The sequence below is a fragment of the Rhinichthys klamathensis genome, unplaced genomic scaffold, assembly GCF_029890125.1.
Source record: "Rhinichthys klamathensis goyatoka isolate OS25496 unplaced genomic scaffold, OSU_Roscu_1.1 h1tg000092l_1, whole genome shotgun sequence".
NCBI lineage: Eukaryota > Metazoa > Chordata > Actinopteri > Cypriniformes > Leuciscidae > Rhinichthys > Rhinichthys klamathensis.
In genome coordinates this window covers 3,011,154-3,038,486 of record NW_026606631.1, presented here as the reverse complement: position 1 = coordinate 3,038,486, position 27,333 = coordinate 3,011,154, and the positions used below count along the sequence as shown (strand labels likewise).

The 27,333-nt window shown below is 39.1% G+C and overlaps 1 protein-coding gene across 2 annotated transcripts; it reads left to right on the top strand.

Annotated features, from left to right (window-relative positions):
• Positions 1-212: 212 nt before the first annotated feature.
• On the top strand, positions 213-27,023 carry ush1c (Usher syndrome 1C). 2 transcript variants are annotated; one of them, XM_056252135.1, is made up of 21 exons: positions 213-307; positions 4,525-4,592; positions 5,827-5,970; positions 7,010-7,148; positions 7,647-7,755; positions 8,015-8,039; positions 8,136-8,193; positions 8,888-8,991; positions 9,139-9,223; positions 9,322-9,381; positions 10,321-10,377; positions 10,757-10,899; positions 11,607-11,672; positions 12,051-12,196; positions 12,461-12,492; positions 18,281-18,322; positions 18,469-18,522; positions 18,618-18,717; positions 18,979-19,088; positions 21,142-21,197; positions 26,802-27,023. In XM_056252135.1, exons 1-21 carry the CDS (start codon positions 272-274, stop codon positions 26,812-26,814), a joined length of 1,647 nt encoding a protein of 548 aa, XP_056108110.1. In that variant the 5' UTR covers positions 213-271; the 3' UTR covers positions 26,815-27,023. The 2 variants fall into 2 exon arrangements, with proteins under 2 accessions (XP_056108110.1, XP_056108109.1); XM_056252134.1 differs by lacking the exon at positions 26,802-27,023 and adding an exon at positions 21,378-21,522.
• Positions 27,024-27,333: the final 310 nt, after the last annotated feature.

Sequence of the window (27,333 nt, the reverse complement as noted above, 5' to 3'; positions counted from 1 at the left end):
AGATAGATAGATAGATAGATAGATAGATAGATAGATAGATAGATAGATAGATAGATAGATAGATAGACACCGTCACGTCCTTTTTCTGGCAAAAAAAAAAAAAAAAAAGCCTTTGAATTCGCGTTCGATGTGTACTAATAAAGCTAACAGCATTATTACAGCAGAGATCGACCTCTGACCGGCGCTGCTTCTCCACTGAGAGAGTCCTCCGCTCACTGACTGACTGACGCCAGCACAGCCAGCAACACCAGCAAAACACACGCTGCTCATCATGGAGAGAAAAGTGGCGAGAGAATTTCGGCATAAGGTGAGCTTTTAAACGGTTACTGTTTAACTTAAAATATGTGTTGACTGTTTTTATTAGCATTAGTTATTAGTGGTCTAGTTATTTAGTCGCTACCCACTGTGACCAGGAATGGCGGAGAAGCACACATAGCCTACTTCATTTTTACACTATCAAATATTTGTAAAGTATGTCAAATTAATATTCGCCTAGCTTCGGACAAGGAAAGTATTATTGTATCCACAGGAACCGTCGTTATTTGATCGGTAAAACTGTCCAAACCCAAGACCTAAAAGATGTCCACAACTATCACCCTACGCCAGTTTTTCCTGCTCTGTGATGTTTTAGACGTTTTTATTTTTTTTACAGTGAACATGTAAAACATTTTACTTGTTTAATAATTTCGACGTAATGACTTATTTCGTCCAATTTTATTGCTTTACGTAAGCCAAAGGTGCAGGTAAAGCAAGGTGTAATTTACAGGTAGAAAGGTAGGCTCCACAGTGACGTCAACCTATGTACGCGTTCTGATTGGCTGAGCAGGTGATAGGTGTTATATGTGTTTTAGAAATAGTTGTACAACAGGTATTATTTACATTTTTTCCTCCTAAATGTAAAGTTAAGACTTTTTAATATTTTAATTTGCTACGATTTAACTATTCTGATAGGCTACCAATTTACATGCTCATGCTTTTTTTTTAGACACCATACAAAGGCTTCCCCTGTGAAGTGTGTGTAAGTGTAGAAGTGTAGCATCTGTCGTGCGGTGAGGCACACAATGGACAGTTTTTCACAGCATTAGCTGAAGTGTCAGAAATGTGTGATCAGGCGGAAATGATTGCTGCATTTATTGTTCTGCCTGTGGACGGGGGTGGGGAAGCTGCACAAAATCTTTGCATTTAGTTTTGGTTTCTAATCTATGACAATCTGTTATATTGCTCCCTTCAAATTACTTTGCAAAACCTGTATAAGAAATCAAGCTGGAATCGGTTACAGACATCTGCTTTTTATGATGTTAAAGTCCAAAGGTGGACTGTCATCTGGGCTGGTCACAATGTTTATGACACCCTCAATAACCAGTGAGCACAAAGTCACTGTTTTATCACATGTGGCCTGATATTGCTATTGATTTTAGTGGATATGCATCATTTTTGTATGTGGATATGCTTTTTTATTTCTCCACAATGTTCATGTAGTTCATTTATAATGAGTAATATGCTACATCTTTTAATAATTAAAACAACCATATAATAATAGGTAATATTTATTAATTCTAAATTAAAATAAAAACATTAGAACTGTTTATCTGCACTCATGTTTAACTTTTTTTAACTTATTTGAATATGTAAATTGTATTGTTCTTGTCATTTATCTATTCATCCACCCATTTATTTGTCATTCATTCGTTCAAACATTTTATGTATTTAGTTAGTTAGTTGGTTAGGTAGTTATTTCACTCACTCATTCTATTTATTGTTTATTTATATTAATTTATTTATGTTTGTTCATTTAATCACTCATTTTATTTATTTATTTTATTCATTCATTTTTTCATTCTTTCATTTTATTCATGCTTTCATATAACCATTCAGTCCTTCATTCATTTATATAAACAGCCTATTTGTTTATTTATTTGTTTGTTTGTTCATTTTTTCACACCTTTTATTCGTTCATTTAGTCATTTTTTCATATGATCATTTATTCATTCATTCTTTAATTTACATAACACGCTTATGTGTTTATTTATTTGTTTGCTTGTTCATTTTTTCACTCCTTTTATTCATTAATTAATTAATTAATTAATTCATTCATTCATTCATTCATTCATTCTTTTATATAACCCGCTTATTAGAAAAAGTCGTCCGCTCAACTCGGCTCTTTCTTGCAAGAAAACCACATCTATGAAAAGTTTCAGTCTGGATTCAGGCCACATCATAGCACTGAAACTGCGCTAGTTAGAATCACAAATGATTTACTTTTAGCTTCGGACCAAGGCTGTATCTCAGTACTAGTTTTACTTGATCTTAGTGCTGCGTTCGATACTATAGATCACTCAATACTCTTAGATCGGCTACAAAATTACACTGGTGTTCAAGGACAAGCATTAAGCTGGTTCAGGTCATACTTATCTGACCGCTACCATTTCGTCTACTTAAATGGAGAAAAATCGATCATAACTTCGACAAACTATGGAGTGCCGCAGGGATCTGTGTTAGGCCCTTTATTATTCTCAATATATATGCTGCCACTTGGTAATATTCTAAGGAAACATGGAATTAGTTTGCATTGTTATGCCGATGACACTCAAATATATATTTCATCACGGCCAGATGAATACGCTAAATTATCCAAATTGACAGATTGTGTTAAAGATATAAAAGATTGGATGACGTGTAATTTTCTTTTATTAAATCCAGCCAAGACAGAGGTAATACTTATCGGTTCTAAAAACCGCCCACAAAACCTCTCACAATACAACTTTAACATATTAGGATGCCCTGTTACTTTATCCGCTACAGTAAATGACCTGGGTGTTACATTAGACTGCAACCTGTCTTTTGAAAAGCATATTTCATATGTTACAAAAACAGCCTTTTTCCACCTTAGAAACATTGCTAAGCTACGTAGTATGCTATCAGTCTCTGATGCAGAAAAGTTAGTTCATGCATTCATGACCTCGAGACTAAATTACTGTAATGCTTTATTAGCTGGTTGTCCTGCATCTTCAATAAACAAGCTACAGTTAGTCCAAAATGCAGCCGCTAGAGTTCTTACTAGATCAAGAAAATATGATCATATAACACCGATTCTATCATCACTTCATTGGTTACCTATAAAGTTCCGTATTAATTACAAGGTATTGCTTTTGACTTATAAAGCTCTAAATGGTTTAGCTCCAGTCTATTTAACGGATCTTCTATCGCCCTATAATCCATCGCGCTCTTTAAGATCACTAAATTCGAGGCTTCTGGTCATTCCTAGGATATCCAGATCCACCAAAGGAGGGAGAGCATTTTCACATTTAGCTCCGAAGCTCTGGAATAGCCTTCCTGATATTGTTCGTTGCTCAGACTCGCTTTCCCAGTTTAAAACTAGACTAAAGACGCATCTATTTAGCCAGGCATTCATATACATTTTTTATCTTACAGTTACTGTAAATTCGGCCTCTACTTCATAAACGCCAGAGGAGAACTGGCCCTGACTGAGCCTGGGTTCTCCCAAGGTTTTTTTTTTCTCCATTGGGTCATCTGATGGAGTTTTAGGACACCATCGGGTCACTTGATGGAGTTGTTCGGTTCCTTGCCACTGTTGCTTTTGGCTTGCTCAGTTGGGGATATTCAAATTAAATGACCCATCATACCACTGATCAGCTCTACCAAACTTGGATGTATTTTTCCAGTAATAAACAAACACTGTTAAGTTGTTTTGATTGATACTGTGAAGCAGCTTTGATACAATCTGTATTGTGAAAAGCGCTATATAAATATATTTGACTTGACTTGACTTGACTATTTGTTTATTTATTTGTTTGTTTGTTCATTTTTTCACTCCTTCAGTCGTTTCATTCATTCATTCGTTCGTTCATTCATTCACTTCTTGTATGTATTTATTTCTGTATTTGTTTGATTGTTTGTTCATTTGTTCACTCCTTTTAATTATTTAGTTCATTCATTCATTCTTTCAAATAACCCATTCATCTGCGTGTTTATTAATTATTTTTAAATAAAGAAGTTTGGCATTTCCATTTAACATGCCGAGCTCACATTGGATGAACTTCATTAGCATTCCTATGATAACAATAACGCAGCGGCGCACTAATGTAAGGTGACACTGCTAGCATGATAAACCTCTTTATCTGAGCCCAGGAACATTAACAGGTCCAGTGGAGCAGATCTGAACTAATGATACTCACAGTACAGGAAAAAAGGCCCACCTAAACCATTCAAGCATAAATAACACGAGACGCAACCAATCTGAGAGAGGCCTAACTTACAGACACACAATAGTTCGTCCACCTCCTCTTTCTCTTTCTCTCCCACGACCTCTCTCCATCGCCGACCTTCCGTCTCAGTCTCTCACTCAGTGAGAGAGAGATGTGTTACATCATTGACTGGCCAAAACGCTTCCTCAAAACTTTTCTCCAGCAGATTAGCCACCACCAGGTAAAAGATGTGCATGCGATTGGTTTTCTGATGATTAATGATGATCTGATCAGAGGTTTGTGTGTTTGTGTTGTGCAGGTGGAGTTGCTAGTCGATAATGAAGCAGAGAAGGACTATCTCTATGATGTTCTCCGCATGTATCATCAGTAAGTTTTGTTTTTTTTACCCATTTTTTGGATGCGTAATATTAAAGGACCCTGGGTGCTGACATAAGGGTTGCAGGTTCAATCCTAGTTATTACTGTTGCTCAGATTTAAGGTTAGGGATTTGAACAATCCATCTAGCAACCGCATAGCATTGACAACAGTGAATGTTGCACAGAAAACGTCAAATTAACATGTTTTTCTTTTACCGCAGTTTACAGATATTACATAATTCCTCAATAAAGTAAATGTAAATGACACACAAACATCTCTGCTGCAGCATTGTGTCCGGAAAGCTTTGGAAGCTGATAAATAATGTAATTTTCCATCAGAGGTGCTGGCAATCTGCACATTCAAAAGGACAAACGTATTCAGTGTCTGTTTATCTGTGTGCAATAATAGGAAATGCTGAATATATTCCCTTAGGTGTTTATTTGTGATCTAGTGTGTAAATCAACACGTCATTGCTCCGCTGGACAGAAATAAGAGGCTTAATCCGATGGAAAAGTAACTTGGATCAGATCATTTCCACTGTTCTCGCTGCTTTCAAGCGCAGCCATTCTCTGACGCCCCCTTTGTCTCTGATATCTGAGTCAGGAGTGAAATATCAATGATTCAGCTGCCTCTAAATTCATAAGCTGATTTTATGTGGGTATAAAGTGTCATTTTCCTCAACAAGCAACAAATCAGAATGTTTTTAATATAGGTTTCTATGCCAGGATATAAAAGGAAAACATACAATTTTACAAAGCTTTTTTAAAGATTTAAACGAATAATGTTTCAAAGGCAGATTAATAAATGCTATCATGATGTATAGATAGTTTAAATTTAATATATTAAACTCCATTTATATATTTTCTTTAATGATAGAGTAATGAGAATGAGGCTGCATTTTGCAATACAGTAATGGGAACTGGTGGTAAAAGAGTTTAATTGAAATGAAAATAATATTTAAATTGCATTTAATTCATGTAATTTAATTAAAAAAAAATTTTTTTTGGAGGGTGGGGGGGAAACATGTATGACAACAGTCATTATTTTTGCAATTTCTGATTAACTTTAAACCTAACCTTACTCCATGAACAAGTGCTTTATGTTTGACTTGATGCAAAAGATTGAATAATGATTCGAGTATCAATATATATATAATCCATATATTGAGCACTAACAAAATTAGCTTTCCTGTGTGCATGTTCTCAATCAGGTCCTGTTTAAATGACTCTGCTCTGCCCTTTAGATCCATGGACCTGCCTGTCCTGGTCGGTGACCTGAAACTGGTGATAAACGAGCCCAAACGCCTTCCTCTGTTCGATGCCATCCGACCCCTGATTCCTCTGAAGCACCAGGTGCGGTACGACCAGCTCACGCCCAAGAGATCCAGGTGAGAGAGGAAACCAGGAATATAGAGAATGATGACGGGTTAAAAAGAGGGCTGATAGGGTGCGACGCTTCTGTGCAGTGTGGACATCTTTCTCTGCATGAATAAAGACAGAGAGAATGAGTGCATTGGAAATCAGAGGAGGAGGTAGAGTGACAGCCACTGCTCTCGTCTCCAAAGAGAATCATTGTTTTCCCTCATGCTCGGTCAGACGTGGTTATGAGCACAGAGAGAAGAAGCTTATTCAGCCGTGTCTGATGCACAGCGCTAATACGACCACAATGAACGGGATTCTGTTTCCTCTTGCTGTGCCTCTCTCAGAGGAAAGAGAATAAAAGTATTATATTACATTATATCATATACTTAAAAACATGTATCTTTTTATTGTGGTATTGATTTAGGTATTTTGGGGGAAATAAAATCCTCATTTATATAATTTTAAAATCATTTTATTTATTTATTTACACCCCTAAACAACACACACACACACACACACACACACACACACACACACACATACTGTATGTGCAGGGCCTAAAATTAACACTCGCAATGCAAGTAAAAATCGGCTTTGCCGAGTAACATTTTTATAAAAAAAAAGAAAAGAAAAAAATACATTTTCTTAAGTCACCGGCCTTTGGCAGGTGTGTCAAAAAGTGTATGTGTGTATATTCATATATACACAAATACAAACTTTATTATTTTTATTATGTAAATAAATATTACAATATAATTATTAATATTAATAAAGGTGTTTACCCTCATATATTATTATTATTACTTAATATACAATATTTTATATATTATATTGGTTTAAGTCATTTTGGTATTTGGTATTGGTTTTAATTTGGGGGGATTTTTATAAATAAAGATTTATTTCTAAAAATTTTATTTTAAAATTTTCAGGCAATGCTTTAAGTCATTAAAATGTGTCTTGACAACGTTTTCCTTTATAATTACAATATTATTGTAATACATTTCACTAAATTTCACTTTTACTGATTTTAGATGCCACTATTTTGTCCACTTGTGTTATGAGCAGGAAGTTGAAGGAAGTCCGCCTGGACCGCACACACCCCGAGGGTCTGGGTTTGAGTGTTCGAGGGGGGCTGGAGTTCGGCTCTGGGCTCTTCATATCACAGATAGTCAAAGATGGACAAGCAGGAAATGTCGGCCTGCAAGTACGAAAATCCAGAAAATACTCGATGCCTGGCTATGTGGCTGCTTTTATAACTTTTATACAGCATACTTTTATATATATATATGAGCATGTTGAATATATTTGGGCCCTAAGCAGACACTCTCTTGCCTTATATTAAATATCTGACAACAAAAAATGTTAAACTTTCAAATAGATGTGTGTATTTTACATAGGCTGCACAAAAGACATGCCAAACATGATCAGTGCACCTTCTCTCCACTAGAGGGAGCAACCAGCCTTCTTAAAGTGCTCCTGTCCCAAACACAGTTATTGTCCTCTATAATCTCCATGACCAATGTTTGTCCTGTAGATAAATGGCAGACCATGTGTTTATAGTGCAAAGAACTACCTTTGTTATGACTTGAAATTAGTCATAATGACTTAGGGACTTGAAATATTAAACTATTCTGGTGTAATTAAAAGGATTATATTAACATTTTTAAAGTAATATTAATGTGGTTTGCTGTGTCGTCTTCAGGTCGGCGATGAGATTGTGCGCATCAATGGCTACTCCATCTCCTCCTGCATTCACGAGGAGGTTATTAACCTTATCAAGACCAAGAAGACTGTCTCTCTGAAAGTCCGCCGTAAGTTTCATTTCTATATACACATTTATGGCATCTTATTTTGCTGGGGTTAATACATTGATTTAGCTGTCAGTTACAGTGATTCGCTCACAGTTTAATTGTGATTGATGTAACAGTTGAGCAATTCATTAGGAAACAGTGTCTTCCTTCAGAAGAGTTCATTATTGGGATTGCCACTAGCTAAATATTATTTATTGACTATTTTTATCTATTTATTGACGTGTTTTTGATTATTCCCATTGTGACACTCTATTTACAGATGTGGGAATGATTCCTCTCAAGAGGTAATTTGGTGTGATCAATCACTTTAATTAGAGTAACTTTCATTTGTCTTTTAAAAAATAATAATAATATTGTTATAATATTATTGTCCTAATCAGCTCCACTGATGAGCCTCTGAAGTGGCAGTTTGTGGATCAGTTTGTGTCTGAGTCAGGGGTAAGATTTTCCTTCTCCATATTTTAACACTATAAAGCTGTATCATATTTGATACGCAAATGTCCAAAGCCTCTAAATCAAAAGTTTCCGGAAAACCTGTTATACATAATCTTATACATGCCTTTTGTCGTCTGATTAATTGTTTAGTTTTTTAGCAAGTAAAGGGCCTTTTAGTATCATTCTAAAAACGCCCCCCTTCAGTTCATGTTAAACGTGTCTTTTTGCTGTTAAATGCGACATTTTATAAAGTAAACATAAGCATAATGTTTATATTTTTAGTAATATTTCAAAATGAACACTTACTGGACTGAAGCAACTTTGGTTTATTTGATTACCCATACATCATTCTTGGTAAATTGTGATATCAAATATGATGCTTTTGAGTAACGTTTATTTGTTCGTCTCTCAATCATCATTGTTTTGCATTGTTATATGATTTGATATAAAACCACAGAAAAAAACTACACGGGTTTAAACATAAAACTAAATATCTTCTTGCTAAGACATATTATTGGGAGATATAGAGTGACAACTGTCTATAAATTGGCCTTATAAATATCAGAAAGAGCACCAAATCCCAGCATATTTTTGCTCAGATTAGTTTTTTCATCCTCAAGGAAAAGCTTCATATTCTCCTATATCATACTATATGGCTCATAAAAGCCTGATGTTTTTTCTGACTGTTCCCTACCAGGAGAGGAAGACCAGTATTGCTGGCTTGACTTCAATTGGAGGAAAAGAGATCAAGGAAAAAAAAGTATTCCTTAGTTTGGTGGGAACTAAAGGCATGGGAATCAGGTAAGGAAGAAACTGAACTGATTCTGCCAGTTGAATTACACTGAAAATAATTTACAAAAACTTTTAAGGTTTAATGATGCATATTGTCATAATGAACTTATTATAAATGTAATGCACCTTGTGACAAAGAAATTCTCTCTGTTGTAGCATATCGAGTGGACCAACACAGAAACCAGGCATCTACGTGAGCAATGTGAAGCCGGGTTCACTCTCTGCTGAAGTGGGCTTACAGGTCATTTCATTTCATTCCTAGATTAAACTGCATTAATTGAGCATTGCTGTTTGATTCAACTGCAGTAACACACGTGTGTGTGTTTGTGTGGCTTGTAGATTGGCGACCAGATTGTGGAGGTCAATGGGGTGGAATTCACCAACCTGAGTCATCAAGAGGTAAGTAGGAGCTTGCTGAAAAGTCAACCAATTAAAGGGTTAGTTCACCCAAAAATGAAAATGATGTCATTAATGACTCACCCTCATGTCGTTCCAAGCCCGTAAGACCTCCGTTCATCTTCGGAACACAGTTTAAGATATTTTAGATTTAGTCCGAGAGTTTTCTGTCCCCCCATTGAAAATGTATGTACGGTATACTGTCCTTGTCCAGAAAGGAAATAAAGACATCATCAAAGTAGTCCATGTGACATCAGTGGGTTAGTTAGAATGTTTTGAAGCATCGAAAATACATTTTGGTCCAAAAATAACAAAAACTACGACTTTATTCAGCATTGTATTGTCTTCCGGTTCTGTTGTGGATCCACGTTCAGTGACGCTGCTGACGTATTATCTGGTGTGTCCGTGTATTCGGGTTCAAATAAATATGGCTGGGCAAAAAAATGCAAGACTTCCTCTGTGTCGAAATCCTTAGACATGTTTGCGAAGATTGTGACTGTGAACGAAGCTCTTTCGCACCAGATAATACGTCAGCAGCGTCACTGAACGTGGATCCACAACAGAACCGGTAGACAATACAATGCTGAATAAAGTCGTAGTTTTTGTTATTTTTGGACCAAAATGTATTTTCGATGCTTCAAACCATTCTAACTAACCCACTGATGTCACATGGACTACTTTGATGATGTCTGTATTTCCTTTCTGGACAAGGACAGTATACCGTACATACATTTTCAATGGAGGGACAGAAAACTCTCGGACTAAATCTAAAATATCTTAAACTGTGTTCTGAAGATGAACGGAGGTCTTACGGGCTTGGAACGACATGAGGGTGAGTCATTAATGACATCATTTTCATTTTTGGGTGAACCATCCCTTTAATTAAGAACCTCTCTGCGTATTTAAACTGGTAACCATGTCGGCTAATGTGTGTGTTTTCAGGCAGTGCGAGTGTTAAAGAGCAGCAGGAGTCTAACTATTACTGTCCTCACTGGAGCTGTAAGTTCACTGAAAGCCCGCTAATACATCTCGAATACTCGCTGCAAGGCTTCTATCTCTCTCAGCTGTGTGGTAAAGAAAGCCATTTGCCTAGTATAAAGCTGTTGTAATTGACAGCGGTGGACAATGGTAATGCATTGTGGAGATGTTGTCTGTATTATGCTGATAACCAACATCAATGTTATTTATTGGTGCATTTGTCTTTTTTATTTAACTGGTATTTTAGTTGGTAAATGTTATGTGAATTATGCTTGACATATAGGCTTACTGTAACATATAACATCTTTTGCTTCAAGCATGCGACCTGTACACTATATAGTGGATTGTATTTGTGCGTGTATTTCTGCAAAAGTGCTGATTTGTCTACTGTATGTTTCAGGGAAGGGAGCTGTTTATGACGGATGAGGAGCGGCTGGCGGCTGAAGCTCGACGTGAGCTGGAAAGACAGGAGCTAATGCATCAGAAGAGGGTGGCATTAGAGACCAACAAAATCGTCAAAGAACAGCAGGAGAAAGAGCGCCAGTCAGTGAAAACACACACAATTGAACACTACACCACACTACCTATTCACACTGTATTCTTTTACATGCAAACGCCTGTAAAATAACATTTGGATGGCTCTACCAGGATATAACTCGAGATAACATCATTTTGTGACATAAGTTTACTTATATAGACCACATTCAGCATCATGCCACATACCCAGATTCTACCAGCATACGTGTCAAATAGCTACAGCAGAATTAAGATTTGGTCAAATTTTGATTCAAATCACAGACTGTCATGTGTAAACCTTTATATTAGCTCAAATTCTCATATAAAACAATTAGGATTCTAGACATTACAATGTACAAGAACATCGAAGAACCTATGAAACATTTGCGCAACAAAACCCAAATGTTAACGATACAGCAAAATTCTTAACTAAATGCAGTTAAATTCTACTTTTTAATACATTTATGCCGTTTTTCTTTAACTGTATCTTTATTATAAACATTTTAGGTACTGTTCTCTTGTGGTTAAAAGAAAAATAAATATTCACTTGTACTTAAATTTATTAAATGCCATAATAATCATTCTTTATCTGTTTTTTTTGTCTCTACATGTTGTCAGTAATGAATCTGATGAATCATTACCACTGCTGAAAAATTGTCTTTACTTTAAAGACATATAACTATATAAAATAGTTATTATCAATTTTATTGTTTTATATATGCAATATTTTGCAGGAGAAAGATGGAGATATCACAGAAGACTGCAGAGGAAGAACAACGCCATCGCAAAGAGATGGAGAGGTAACACTTGTACAATGATGCCAAGCCAAAAATATCTTCAAAGAAAACAGACCTCAGATGTCAGAGTAGAGCAAAATCGATGTTGATGAAAGCTATATTATGAGAGATGGAAGTACATTCTGTTCCGTATGTCCTAAGTGACTTCTAATTTTCACAACCAATGTTTTTTTGTCCAGTAAAATGTGTTCAAATTATATACATGATGAATACGACAAATAAAGAAATGTGACAAATAAAATGTAATGTTTACTGCAAAAGGGGTCAACTTCTTGACATTTGTGTTGATGTTCATAACAAATATAAATCAACTCAGAAATGATTTAGCAGGCTTGTCTGAATAGATGTCCATTTAATGTATGTGTCGTGTGTGTGTGTCAGAATTGAAGCATCGGAAAGTAAGCACCACAAAGAGTGGGAAGAAGATTGGGGCTCCAAGGAAAAATCCAAATCTCGTTCCCCCTCCCCTTCGCCCTCGCCCCAACCACCCACACGCCTCACACCTTCACCCAAACCCAAAACCTCCAGTAAGTTGACAACACTATATATGATAAAACTTCTCCAGTGCATGAACTTTGAATGCCCTCTGTAAAACTACACTATTTTCTTAATAATAAACAAGTATGTTACCGTGTCTAAAACGGTACACATAATGCACCATTACTCCTTCCTCCTCTGCATGAACGGATGTGCATTTATGTTGGATGCATCATCTCTCTTTGTGTGCTCTTTGTCTTTCTATCTATTTGCCTTTCTGTTGTGCCGTGTCTGTCATTTCCTGGTTCCATCAGCTGCTGAGTCCTATGAAGAAGAGAGCGAAGAAGTAAGTGAAGTATTCATATATAGCATCATAGACAACATTCTTTGACAAACTTCCCCTTTTTTAAGACACTTCAACCGCATGTAGACTATACTCGTCTTGTTTGGTTGGATCTTTTGGTAGCTTTTGGATGAATGAATCTGCAGAGTTTTTGCATGAAACTAATGTATCATTCTTGCTATCTTAGCGTTCGGTTGGTTTTACCGTTACGAAGGAAAGTTGCCTACACTCAAAAAGGTACATTGTGTGCTGCAAGCTTGTTGTGCTGTTTTGGTGTCCTAGAACTATGGAATATGTTGTTCATCTCGGAGATATGTCTGAAGTTATGGTTTGCATGATAGTTTGGTTGACATTGGTGAAAAGTCCACCAGGTGTTCTCAAATCACTTTGGATATTTAGAAAGGAAAAGAGACCAAAAAGAAGAAGAAGATGTCCAAGACTGACACTCTTCCAGCTGAGAAAAAGAACAAGAAAGAGATGGAGTTTGAGCTGAAACTTGCCAAGGAGAAGGAAGAAGTACTTGAGCGAGAGAAGCAGATGAAAATCAGCAGACTTCTGCAAGAGGTATCAGACTTGTTCTAGTGAGGTTACAGTAGGGTTTGCTGACTTAAATTGTTGTCCCAGTATAATGTGTGTAAATGATTCTGTCTTCTTGGCCTTTGGCCCTCTGGCTCTCATTGATTGGTCAAATGTACCCATTTGAACAGAGACTAAATTAAATTTAGCAGGTAACTGCACTATTGTACCCTTGCCAATGGCAGTCCACCACATTCTCATTAGTATATCAAAGTCTCCATCTTTGGGTGTGGCTTTACTAATTCAACTAGGTGTCAGAAACTGAGAGGGAAGATCTGGAAGAGTCGGAAAAGGTGCAGCATTGGGTGGAAAGGCTCTGTCAAACCAGACTAGAGCAAATCTCCTCAGTTGAAAATGAGTCCCCAGAGGTAAAGTCTATCAAGTTTCACACAAGTATCATAATATGTGTTGGTCTTCTAGTCCATAGTTTGTCAGTTCAGAGTTCTAAGCAATTAAAGTGTACCTCTAGATGTCTCCAACCCGTTCTCCTGCATCGACTGGTCCCACCAGGCGGAGGTTTCCTGGAGGCTTGACATTGGCCACTACTGACCTTGATGACATAAACTTAGATGATGTGGACCAAAGTCTAAGGCAGCCTTTGAAAAGACTAGCCCCAACTCCACCAACATCCAACCAAGCTCCACCTCCCTTACCACGCCCTCCACCCTCACCCCGACTTTACCAGACATCCAACTATCGCCCTCCATCTCCAAGAACACAGCACCAAATGCAACCAAGTTCCAGACCATCCCCTCAACGCCCACCTTCCCCACCAGCCACTTGGGTACCCTCTTCCTCAATGGGTCAAAGCCGGCAACCCCCTTCTTCCCCACTATTCTCTTCCAGGGGTCTGTCCTCATCTCAGCCACCTCCCCCTCCCCCACCACCTCCTCCTCCACCACCACCGCCTCCTCCTCCGCCACCCCCTCCACCCATGCACATGGAGGACAAGTACCATGCAGGGACATCCAACTATCCTCACTCCCCAAGCTTATCCGAACAAGGGAGCAGGTTTGGGGACAATGGTTACCGGCAGAGAGGGGGCTTCTACTCCAGCATCCCCAGTGATCTCTCACGCCCACCCAGCCCGAAGTTCGACCGCAACTTGACGGTTAGCATAGTTAACATTTTTAGCAGTGTGAGAGTTGATTATGTATGTCATATAGGAGTGGGAATTTTTAGTCGCATTGCAATTCATTCCAATTTGATTCCAAATTGATTCCATGATACATAGTATTGCTATCTTCACTGAAGTGGCGCCAATGTTGCATCTGCAACACTGAGCGAAAACCCATTGAGAAGTAAATCCAATTCAATGAAACATGTGACAGCAGTGGTAATTCTGTTGGCTTTTCCAATCGTTTTGGAAATTAAGATACTTGTTTTTTTGTGTGTGTGTGTGTGTGTGGAACTGGCAGCAAGCTGAACATGGTTATAGGTCACCCCAAACAATTTAGACTTAAACTTAAATTTAAACTTAGAATCAAAATTCATTGTTTTTTTTTTGTTTTTTTACCCACCAATTATGTCATACATACATGCATGCCTTGAGTTTGTTGTTTTGCAGATGTGAATACCCGTTTTTAATTTATTATTGAAGATGTTTGTTAGGATACATATCATAATTTGTGGTGATAAGGCATGTTGTTTGGTTTGACGACTTTGCAGTACCTGTGATTTCTATTTTTGTTGGACTGTTAAAAACCTTATCCTTGTGGTCCAGGTGATGAGAAACACATCTCATGCTAGCAGGATATCCACCTCTAATAATCCACTGGTGAGTCCTTAGTTTGTAAATGATACATGCTGCACTGGGCCTTCCGCTCCATTTTTAGCACATATAAGACTTGCCACCCTTGTCTAACAAATGTAATGCAAGCTAAATGCAAACCAGCTTCTCTTTTTCAGCGGGAAAAGTTTAACAACAGTTCTCTGTCCTTAGATGTTTCAATAGATTACTCTGTTTTCCTGCTCTTAATATTTCAACACCATTTCGAAACGAATATAGTTGCCACATTTTTTTAAACCGTAACTCTTTGCACTGTATTATAAATATGCACACCTCTTTTTTATTTGTAAAGTAACAAAATTTAAAAAGCCATTTCCCAAAAACATAATTATTACTAAAAAGATAAAGTCTTTGTATGTCCTTAATGAAACGTTCCTACAATATTAATGTTGTGTGCTTAACTCTTGAAGGTATATCACGCCCTGACCTTAAGTTTGTGTCCCTTACTGCTAACCTCTGCATAGCAAATAGCCCCCAGCCCCCCAAACCAGCGGAGACAGATGAACCCTGTCATGTCCAAACCTGTCATGCTACCAAGTCAGACCTCACACAGACCCACGCTCCGCTCTGAGACTATGGTAAGACAGGGAGAACCCGTGTGTGTACGTGCGATGATGATGAGGAGGAGGATGATGGTGCTGGTGATGCAGGCCTAAGCTACTGGATCTTTATGACTTTGACTCATTGGTTTGATTGTTGCACCAATTGCTATTTGACTCTGATTATAATTTGAGCTTTCAAACTCGAGGAGGACCAGGTAGATGCAGCTTTTACTGATTGCACTGATTAGGAAGGCAGAAAGAGAAGGACAGAAGGGGAGAGGTTAAAAGAGAGATGCTTCTTCCATTTGCGTGCACAATGAGATAGATTATCTGAATTAAAATGTTTTTGATTGATCAATATGACAAACCTAGACATGCTGTCCTCCATCAGACCCTCAGTCCTGTTTTATCAGATCACAAAGGAACTTAATCTCTTTGCCCTGTTCTTGTGCCTCTTTAATTTAAGTGAATGGGTGCTTGCCAATTCTGTGGTTATTTTAGGAGGGTAGCAAGAAGGTCAAGAGAGGACAATACCTTGCTGTCTTGAGGTAGTATTCAGTCTTAGTCTTTCTTTATTATTGTTAAAGGTGTTTGCTATAATGCATACGCCTAATTTTCTATCTTGTTCCCTCGTGTCTAAAGAATCAGGTGCCATTTCTCTCAAATGATCCAGTACCTTGTAGCATCACCATCCCTGCATCCATCCTTATATAATGGATTATCAGTTCAGTCACGCAGTCAGTGTCGTTGTAAATCTCACAGATGCCTGAATTCATACTAGTTAATAGGTCTATTTGCCATGCTGAGGTGAACATTATATGGCACGTAATGAGATGGTGCAAGCATTTAATGTGTTATTTTGAGGTGTTTTTAAGAGTCAGTCACAATTATGTTTGTTTCAGCCCCCAGAGATGCTCAAACGGATGGTCACGTACAACATGTCCTTTAAATCCAGCAAAAAACCACAAGTAACTGTCATCATTACTTTGCGTTACACCCCCCCCCCCCCCCAACCCCCCCCCCCCCCCCCCCTCTCTCTCTCTCTCTCTCTCTCTCTCTCTCTCTCTCTCTCTCTCTCTCTCTCTCTCTCTCTCAAAACACACTGGCCCTTGAGTGAAGTCTCTGCTGTCTGTGTGTAGACATCTCTGCATGTGAAGTATATACTACATTTCTAACAATATTTCCCTGGGGATATTGGCACAATGTATCCATCTGAACTGATTTAAAACTTTTTGTTTCCTTGACAATAATTAAAGGGGTCATATCATAAGGGATACCTGCTGTAAAAACAAAAAAATTGTGTGTGATTGAACCAAAAGTGCTGTTGTTTATTTATATATGGGTGTCTACATAGAAGTCTTAAAGGCACAGCAGCAAAACCATTTTTTAGTCTGTTTTGGAGGATTAAATGATATGAAAATACATTATATGACCCCTTTAAGGTCTGATTTTTGGTTTGTTTGTGGAAGTGTAGATTTGATGCTGTCTACTGCATTTCTTGAGTTTAAACATGCATGTTATGAATATCTCTTAAAATACTCAAGGACATCAGAAGTATGATTGCAATATTACACTTTTTTCAGTTAAGACATTACATTTTCACCTTTCCATGACACTGAACTGCTGGATTAACTCAAATATCTCAGAATTCTGCTACAGTCACACCCATATATTTCCATGCAATCATACCTCCATCTTGTTTGCTGTGAAAGCAGCCTCTGAGTGGATCTCATTTGCACTGCACGAATGGTAGAACCAAACTGAAGTTTATATAATATTAGAGTGAATATGCAACGAATGGCATCTATGTGTGTGTTTTCATAGATGCCATTTTTTTTTATGAGGAAGAGCATCACCAGAGGTCTGTTTGTTTCCATTTTGTTGGTTCAGTTTTAAGTGTGTTGTGGTTGTCAGAGACCCTTTTTATTGTAACTATCTTTGCAGATGATTGTCTATTGACACTATCCAACTAGAAAGCTACCAATGGATCCAACAAAACAAATTCATCCTTTCTCAGTATTAAAATGTGCATGCAGTATGGTACTGTAGTATATTATGCAGTGTGTTATACTGTTTAATGTATTATGTTATATCATGTTTGATTTATTGGCTTTTTATATTGTTTAGGTTTGTATTTAAAAAGAAAGTTAGTCAAATCAAACCTGTTCATGCATTAACTTTATGCATTAACAAATATGAACACAATAAGCAAAGTAAGCAACAGATTTTTGTTTAAATGTGCACAAATTTTGTTCGCAATGCTGGCTGATATGATAATTGTCTTGGAATTTATACTGACACCTATAGGTGTGGATGTGGCATTGCACATAAGCAAGTATTTTCGGTTACCAATTTCATCATATAAATACACATTCATCCATGATTAAATTCACTCTGATAGCGAAAATGGCCTGCAAAATGGAGGTTACAAAAATAAAGTGAGTAGCATTAAGCTGGTCATGTGATCTCAAAATAGCGGCCACTATGAAGCAACCATGTAGAATTAAACAGATTTTTAGACTAATGATATGTTTATCTCATATGATTGTACACTATTTTAAATATATTCAAAATATGCTATTAGCTTTTGTGTTTAAATGACTTTAAATGAAGAAATACAGAGTTCACTTTTTAAGATCAGATGCTTTTTATAGATTGATTTAGTGGTCATGGCAAACTACTAAGCCACTGATCTGGAAGACTAAACACAACCTCCCATTGATTGGATTAGAGGTGACAATTATCCAGATATATAGTGTTCATTTGTCTTTTCTTGGAAATCAATGAGCACTAATTTGTTTTTAGCTTACATTATGTCCTTAGAACGAACCACACATTTTTACAGATTATACTATACTGTCAGTTTTTCCCATTTGTTTTGCAGGGATTTCAGAAATACGTGGATGATTTTGATCCATATTCCATGGTACTGTAACCCATTACATTAACAGTTCTATCTGTACCCTTTTGCCATTTTTATATCTTATAACACAGATATGCCACACTCCCTGAGCGTTTCTCTATGGAATATTACTTTTACCATCTTAGCTCTAACTGTGTATGTTTTAACAGTTCACGGCTGAGCAGCTATCTGGCAGAGATGTGCGACTTTTGAGAATTAAGAAGGTAATTAAGGGGGAAAAAAACAGAAATGTGAGCAATATCTGTAAAATGTAAACTAAGAATTGGGAGATTGTTTTTATTCTATTCACATTCTTCAGGAAGGAAAGCTTGATCTGGCCATAGAGGGAGGAATTGACTCCCCATTGGGAAAGATTGTGGTGTCATCTATCTACGACGGAGGTGCAGCAGATAAACATGGTAAGTCATACAAAAAGAACGTGTTTCCAAGATTTAGAGATTTTGGGGTTTGTTCTTTTGACTTCAGGCTTTAACAAACACCCTAGCAACTGCACTCTGAAAACTAATGATGATCATGCAAAAGTCTAGTTTATTTCTCAGTCATTTGTGATATTGATTATATTGACTTAATAAAACATTTAGTTTTGTTTCAAAATTACCTGCTTAGTGTTTTCAATATATTACTGTTAATTCTCTATGGTTTTGCTCATGTTATCTCAGGTGGGGTCGTGTCCGGTGATGAGATCATGGCTGTGAATGGGAAGATCCTCACTGATGTGACTCTAGCTGAAGGACAGACCTCAATGGCTCAGGCCTGGAACAGTGGAGGGGTACGGCACTCATTACAATAAAACAGCCAATCCCTTAAGATCAGTTCATCTGTCTGAAGAGATTGTCCTGGGGTTAAGAAGACAATGCAGCTCAATTGGAGCCAAATGGTTTGCATTCACGCATATTTAGGGCTTTCACACTTGTAGTTCAGTTGTCCTGTTTTTTTTTGGTCTGGAACAAAAAAGGAAATAATTAATTTAGTCCTGGTTTGCTTAGCTTTCACACTGTTATTTTTAAACCTAACTCACCGGAAATCCAAAACAATGCTGTGTGCTGGGCTAAACATGCTCACTGTGTGCGTACATATGATGGTATTTTTACCAGCTGAAAACTCATGAATAGCTTATAAATTGTGATGAGTCGATATTTCAGTCAAACCTCACCGGAATTTATTTGGAAGTGGACCGAGACCCCATGAAAATGTGGGTCTTGGTCCTCTTGTTTGATATGCACCAGGGTTCGGATGTTCAGAATTATTCAAATGAACCGCACTAACAGAGCAACCACACCAGAGTTCATTTTAATCAAACCAAGTGTGAACACACCCTTAAATACAACTTTTTCAATAACACCTCTAAGTTAAATTCACTCAGAATTTGACCACCCGTCCTTCATCAAATTCAACACATTTCCCACCCTCTTGCGTTTTTGAATATTTTTACAAATTCGATATTGCTTTCCATATTGCATCGGTCTCAAATGTAATTTTATTCTAGTCCTTGTGCAGTTTCCTTGTTCTTGAAGATTTTACAGATGAATCAACACACTCTTGTAGCAATTCGTAACTATTTAACATTTTGGCGTGTTTACATTGGTAAGGTGATACAATTCAAATGAATTCGTAAAATCTGATTCACGTTTTCATACGATCTGGGTTTGGTTTACGGGTGGACCTTCATGCTTAGTTTATTTTTCTAAAAAATCTTACATTTGCATATGACTTAAAATGTAATAGATAAAATTGTTTAGTGAGATTGGTTTGAATGAATATAGTGATTTATGCATTTTACTGTCATCAACAAAACTGGATCTTATAATTAGCACTACCCTAGAAATAAATAATTTCAGAGTACAATGATGTGAATAGCACAATGTGGAATCTCAAAGGTTTCATTGCACAGTGGGCTATATGCACGCATAACTTCCGCGTTTGACGCAAGGATGCTCGTGCGTTTCCGGTTGGGGAGATTTAAAGCGGAGGAAAACCGAGGAAAACGGGATTATGGCAGAGTCTTCAAAATGTACTGTCCTCTCGTCTTTGAAACGAAACTTTAATACGTTTAGATGTCATTTTATATATAGTTATGTTTATTTAATATAATAAACACAGAAGCATAGACAAAATGAGGAGTGTCTGTTTTGTCTGTTTTTGTGACTAACGTTTCTTTAGTATAGCAATAGAGTATAAAAACCAATATAAATTCTCGGTATAGCATTGGACTCTACGATCGGCGGAAGTAATCCAGCATCCTTAGACCTTCACCGGAAATACCGCCGTGCATAGAGCCCATTATAGTAATTACGGTAATTTTGACATCACATAATGCTGCATTTAAACCAATTCTGCAGAATTACATAGATTTCCCTCAACATTTGTTATAGAAATAGTAAGGTTGTAGCTATGAATTATTTTTTAGATATTACTAGTAGGTTAAAACAACAACCTATGCTATTGTAAAAGTTTTTTTTTTTATTTACTTATTTTTTCTGGGAGACACAAATCACAAGAAAGTGCACATGGTCTGTTGCTGTAATGATTTTTTTCAGCAAACATCATTTAATATAGATGAAGGGTTGGAGCAGAAGTAAAGCAGAATGTATCAATAAAATTGATGCTTGAATGTGCTTGTCAAACATCAAGACAGTGGGGATTTAAGTAGGCTAATGTTATTCAGTTAACTCATTTCATTAATGCAAATGAAACGTGTAGGAGGAAAAAAAATCTCTTTTATTGTGTATAAAATGTCTTTTATTGTGTGCTAGAATTTATATGACTTCCATACTTTTGTTCATGTGAATGTGCTTGGCATTTTTCTGTGTATTTGTGTGCAGGACTGGATTGACCTGGTCATTGCGGTATCTCCTCCGAAGGAATATGAAGATGAAGTGTACGTATAGTTGCATTCTTCCTCATAATACAATGACAGCTCCAGTGCCCTCTAAATTAATTTCACTCAATTATAGTATTATGCTTTATGTGGTCTATTTCAATTGTGCCCAATGAAAAAAGCAATCAGTTTGGTAAATGGCTCTCAGTGGTGAAGCTGTCATCTGCTGTATGTCTTCAGCCCTAAAGCAGCATCAGTCAGACCCACTGCAAAGAAAAAGGTTTTCCAAGGCAGTGCTCCTGTGTACAGACAGGGCTACGTCCTTCAGATGAGGACCCCCCCATCCCCCAACCTGATCGGCCAATAGCCCAGTGGTAACCCCCCCACCCCCATCAAATCCACCCATACCATTCTGCAGTGTGCATCATGTACATGTGACAATCTCTTTTCTTTGTCAATTAGGAAACTAAACCAGATGTTTTCATTTGGGGATTGGTTGTGATAATTATTCATTAATGCAATATACAATAGTTGTGAACTGTTGTTCACAAGGCTGTGCAGTCGTTCTGATTGATGTTGTTCAAAGGGACTGTTACATGTCATGACTCATGCATTGATTATTGCAACTTTGATCTGTCCTTTTGCTACTGCATGTTACTATAAATGTCTACAGCACTACTGCATGTGGAATTATGAAAAGATACTGCCATTGGTTCACTAGGAGCAAACTAGGGAGTCAAGAATGTATGGATGTGTATAATATTTGTACTTGAAGGCTGTAAACCGTTCAAAGATAAAAATGACGTATAGAAGTCTGAGTGGCGAGCAAACCAAGTCTTTATTTTATCACAAATAAAGAAACAAAAGAAAGAAAATCACTTGAGTCGGGCACACTGCCTCGCACATCAAAACAAACACTCCAAAATATCCCCTGCCTCCCACTTTTAGAGAGGAAGTTGGCTACAGCCATCTGTGCCACCGGCCTGTGGACCACACGTTGGTATCCTTCATGCGGTAGAACCACTGGAGGGGCGCGACCCGGGAACGGGGACAGGATGAGAGTGAGAAGGAAGAGAGGGAGAGGGGTTTGAGAGAGAGAGGTTAATGAGGGGCTTCCCGACCCCGGGGCATGTAACCAGATGATCTTCAGCCAGTTGGATGGCCTGGTTCAGCGATGCTGGGCTGTTGCACTGGACCCACTCGGCCCTTCCTCGTGGCAGCCGAGCAACATCAAAAACACTTCAAAATAGTCTGTGCTGGATAAGTCTCTCTCTCCCCGTCCCAGGTGCATGCTTAGATCCGTCTCTCCGCCAAACACTAGAATTGTTAGTCATCATTCAATTGACTTCCTTATCACCGCTCTTCTCCGCATTTGTTCCCCCGCTGCAGAATTCGCTTTACCACGCCCGCCTTGCCACAAAGGCATTTATATTTGCACTACCAGTAATGGTCCGCTGGTTGCAGCAGATAGCAATTGTGTCTTTTGACTTTTTTCCACCATGTCTTTTTGCACATTCTGTGAATCAATGCAGTGACATTCTTTGTAATTTTTATATGTCAGTTTCATATATAGCATATATAGTCTTTGCTGTAAAATTCCTTTTCCTTGCTAAGAGTGCAACCTTTTTTCTTCACCCCTTGTGTGGATGTGAGATATAAAACGTTACATTAGGTAGGTAACCCCAGTTCCCTCAAAAGGGGAACGAGACACTGAGTCATGGAGTTGACGCTATGGTAATAAAAAATACCCACCATGCCATACTCCCCAAATGCCTGCTCACTGTGTTGTGAAATCACCAGTGAGTTAAGCTGTCACTAAAGATTGCTATACAGCACACCTAATAACCAAGAACTATCAGCCTAAATCAATGTCCGCAGCTCAATACCACCCCAATTACCTGATCTATATGACCCAGGGGTAGAACTGACTAGGAAGATTGCAGGCTCACTGCGTCTGCCACCAATAAGGCAGGGCAGACTAGAGGACTGCCACCTAGACCCTCGGCCATTAGTCCCAGAGGGAGCAAGTATTATGCATTGCGTCCTAAGGACCAAGAAAGGCCTCAGGAGAGAACACTGTTCTCTGAACTGCCTGCTCTACCAAGGAACATGGCTAACCAAAATTGGGTCTCCTAGGGAACTAGTCGACATACAACCGTCTAACTATTACTTCCACTGTGAATCAGAGGGGCTAACTGAGAGAGTGGAGCGCCACAGCACTCTCATACCACTCCCTACCAAGTAGCTCATATCTGCTGATGGATGTCCATCACAACAGTTCCAGCGAATGATAAAGAGCGGATCGCTAACTGCGATAAAGTCCACTTTTATGCTCTGTTTCGATACTCCTCGCAAACCTTTAGGAAAGAGTGTTAACATAGTCCCTCACTGTGTCCACACTATCACCTCCATGTATAGACTTGAGGGGTGACAAATGAAGGAGTGAGACTCCTCAATCCTCAAAAGCTCAATCCCCTTGCTGTACTGCCCATCCATATAAAGAAATGTTCTTATGCAGCCTCCAACTAGGAGGTGGCTCAAACTGCCCCTTCCCTTTGCCAAGTGCCATAATGTTATTTCCAATATGAATATGATTCAACGAGAAGCATTTTTAATGCTTCTCCAAGCTCCATGCCATAGAAGGTTACAGAAAAGTAAGTGGGACACTGAAGCTGTATTGCCCACTATTCCTGTCCCGTCTAACCTACTGACATGTGATCACAGAGGGTTTAAATAGCTAACACCTCACACTTCCGGCACCAGTGGGGGAATGGCGGCCAGTGATGTATTGGATGCAAGTTATGTTATTGCCCATCATCCACACTCATCACAGCCTATGATGTAGAAGAAATATATAGCAACCATCTCTAAATTCAGAGCGCTGGGATTAATAGACAGAGAGAGAGAGACGTGGGGCGCAAGCAGCATGATTGCCCATTTTTCCTCCTCCTGTCCATAAGACATAAAGGAAACTGAAACTGCCTCTATATGCAGTTCACTGGAGGATGCCAGATGAAAGAGTGGAACGTGATAGCATGAAAGCACAATCTCTTCCTCTAGATCCGTTACTTGTGCCACCAGGGAGGCACATCAATATCGACTTCATACTCCTTGTACTAGCCAGGGAACCGATGAAAAAGTGATGTGAAGCAAGCCCCATTCATTTCACAACCATATTACCCTTCATGCACTACGAAGGGTGGCTGGTTGAAGAATGGGACACAGCTGCGTTAGAGCCAAATTCTATACCGGCAACACCCCATGCACCAGAGAATAGCGGTGTGCACAGACCTCCGCTGGGGCAGGGGCGATGAAATTGTGTTCTGGGGGGGAGGGGGCACCGCAATATTAGCGATTGAAGGGCCAGGGGCCAAAGCCAAACTGAGAGGATGCCTGCATACAGGTTGTGGAAAGTTGCACAAGCACTGTAGTACAGGAAGGACTGAACCGCAGCACAAACATCCCTCAAAGACGCACCTCTTGCTAATGCCTTAGAAGCAGCAACACTTTGAGTAGAATGGGCCCTGACTCCTAGAGGCGAAGCCACCCCGCATGCCTCAGGCCAGACTGACCATATTTAAAACCCAGAGATATCGTCTATTTGGAAGCAGCTAAACCTCAGTTGCGCCCTCCAAAGCAGACAAGTTGATCAGATTAATGCCACTAGCTTGACTGGACATAACTTTTTACGCCTCTCTTTCTCCTGAGTTTTAAATGGTGAGAGAAGAGAAGGGCTGAATAGCAACACAATGAGACGGTAAAAAGGGCACCTTAGGGATGTATTACGGCCTGGGGTGCAAAATCACCTTGACCAGTCCAGAAGCAAAGTCCAGGCAGGAGGAGGTGACTGACAAAGCCTGCAGGTCTCTTATCCTCTTCAGAGAGGTGATAGCAATAAGAAAGGCCAACTTAAGAGTAAAAAGCTTCACAGAGGCTGACTCCAGGCATTCGAAGGGAGCATTAGACAACCCTTTCAAGTACCACAGAAAGATCCCATGACGGAACCCGTTGTCTGCAGATTGGCCTCAGCCATCTGGCACCACGCAGGAAATGGGACACCAAGACATGTTTACCCACTGAAACCCCCTTGATCTGGTTGTGGCAAGCCTTAAGAGTTGTTGGGGTCAGTCCAGCTGACAGACGCTCCTGAAGGACCTCCAGTACTGAACCGACTGGGCAGTAAACTGGGTTAAGATGGTCTCGCCGACACCATGATAATAATAAACACCATTTAAGAGCATACAGCTTTCTGGTAGAAGGAGCCCTATCATTGAGAATGGCATTGCTAACTTCAGTAGAGAGACCATAATCAATGAGCTGGTACCCCTCAGGGGCCAGACCCACAATTTCCAAATCTCCATCGGGGTGAAAGATTGTCCCCCGAGCCTGGGACAGAAGGTCCCTTCTGGTCGGAATCTCCCAAGGTGAGCCTTCCAGGAGAGACACAAGGTCCGCAAACAGGACTCGGGCCAGCCAGGACGGGGCTACCAATACTAAGTGGAGCCCCTCCTGACGGGCCCTTGCCAGGATTCCCTGGAGCAGAATGATCGGAAAAAAAGGCATACGGACGCAGCCTTAGCCACGTCTGTACCATGGCATCCAGTCCCAGAGGAGCTGGAGGATGGAGAGAAATGGCAATAGGCAATGACTCCAACGTTGTTGGGTTATGAACACACAAGGAATATGGGGCTTTTCATAACTTAGAGATTTCAGAATGAAGATCGGTAAAGAAGGAAATGTTACGTTTGATTAGCTGGGACGGACTGCCGCTCATCTAGCTTACTACAAGGCACTTCCCTTTTTTTGTCTGGCCACTTGAGATTTAATTTAGCCACCACACAAGTGACGACCTCTAGCAGCTCCTTATATGATCTAGAGGACAATAAAGACTGCCCGCCAGTTGCACTCTACACATAACCACCCTCAATGTCCAACTCCTCAAAGCTGGACCCCCAAGAGAGCGGGTCCTCGTCTGGAGAGGAAGAAATCGCAGAGTGAGCTTCCATATCCAGAACGGGACCCGCGGAGTCCGTCGATAGAGCGAGAGAAAGGGCGGTGCCTGTCTCAGGCTCGTCTAAGAGCTCCATCTGAGAACCCCATGAGAAAAGTCGACTCGATGCCTCGGCAGCCGCGGGACCCCACCAATGAGGTGTAGAAATAAAATTCCCCAGATCATCAAAGAGGGCGAGGCAGGAGCTGTGCTTTCTCATAATAAAATGCTCACAGTGCACATAATCAGCTCACCCAAGAGTTCATTGAGCGTGCTCCGTTCCCAAACAAAGAGCATGCTCCGTGTCCATCGTCCCCAAGAATGTAACGGGGGCACAGCGAAACACATCTCCTAAACTTTGACATCGTTTTTTTTTTTTTAACTCCTGTTCTAAAGAAAGACAGACAAACGTTTTTGCACACACAGTGACTGACAAGCGGCTTCTGAAGACAAGAAGCTGGTGACGCTCTTGCGCAGGTGTTATTTATAGAATTGATTGCCTCTCCTTACTTTGTCCTAGGGCATTGTTTTGGCCTGTACTACACATGACTTACTCTGAAGGCGTTCCCATTGCGTCAACACCATGACACAGCGCCAATGTTCTCTCGAAAGGGAACCCTCTTTTAAATATCAGACTAATCTTATTTTTATATTTTCTGTCACTCTTATTACAGGACGTTCTTTTAAGACGGACCACAGGAGGAATTGATCGAGAGCCATTCCTTAGTAATTTTGCAGCAAGCACGTAATTTAGTATATATGTTGTAAGTGAAGCAAATACAATTATTAACATGATTTTTTAAATCAAACATCTGTTTTATAAATTCATAATTTACTGTTTGGGCATTATTTTGTTGTTGAATGCAAAACAATAAATATGCATTAGAAAAAAGGTATTTTTGTGTAATGTTTGTATGACTTCTGATCATTCGCAAATTAAAGTGCCCCCATTATGCTAATATAAAGTCTTCTAATTGTGTTTTGGAGGTCTCCTACAACAGGTTTATATGCATCAAAGGTCAAAAAACGGTTTCATTTTCTCATAATATACATTGCTTGCATATAACCACATTTTTCAATGATTCTCAACTAGGGGTGTAACGATACACATATTCGTATTGAACCGTTCCGTACGAGGCTTTCGGTTCGGTCTTCGGTACGCATTTTTGAACCGAACGGTTCGTTGGACCATTTTTCCTGCCGACC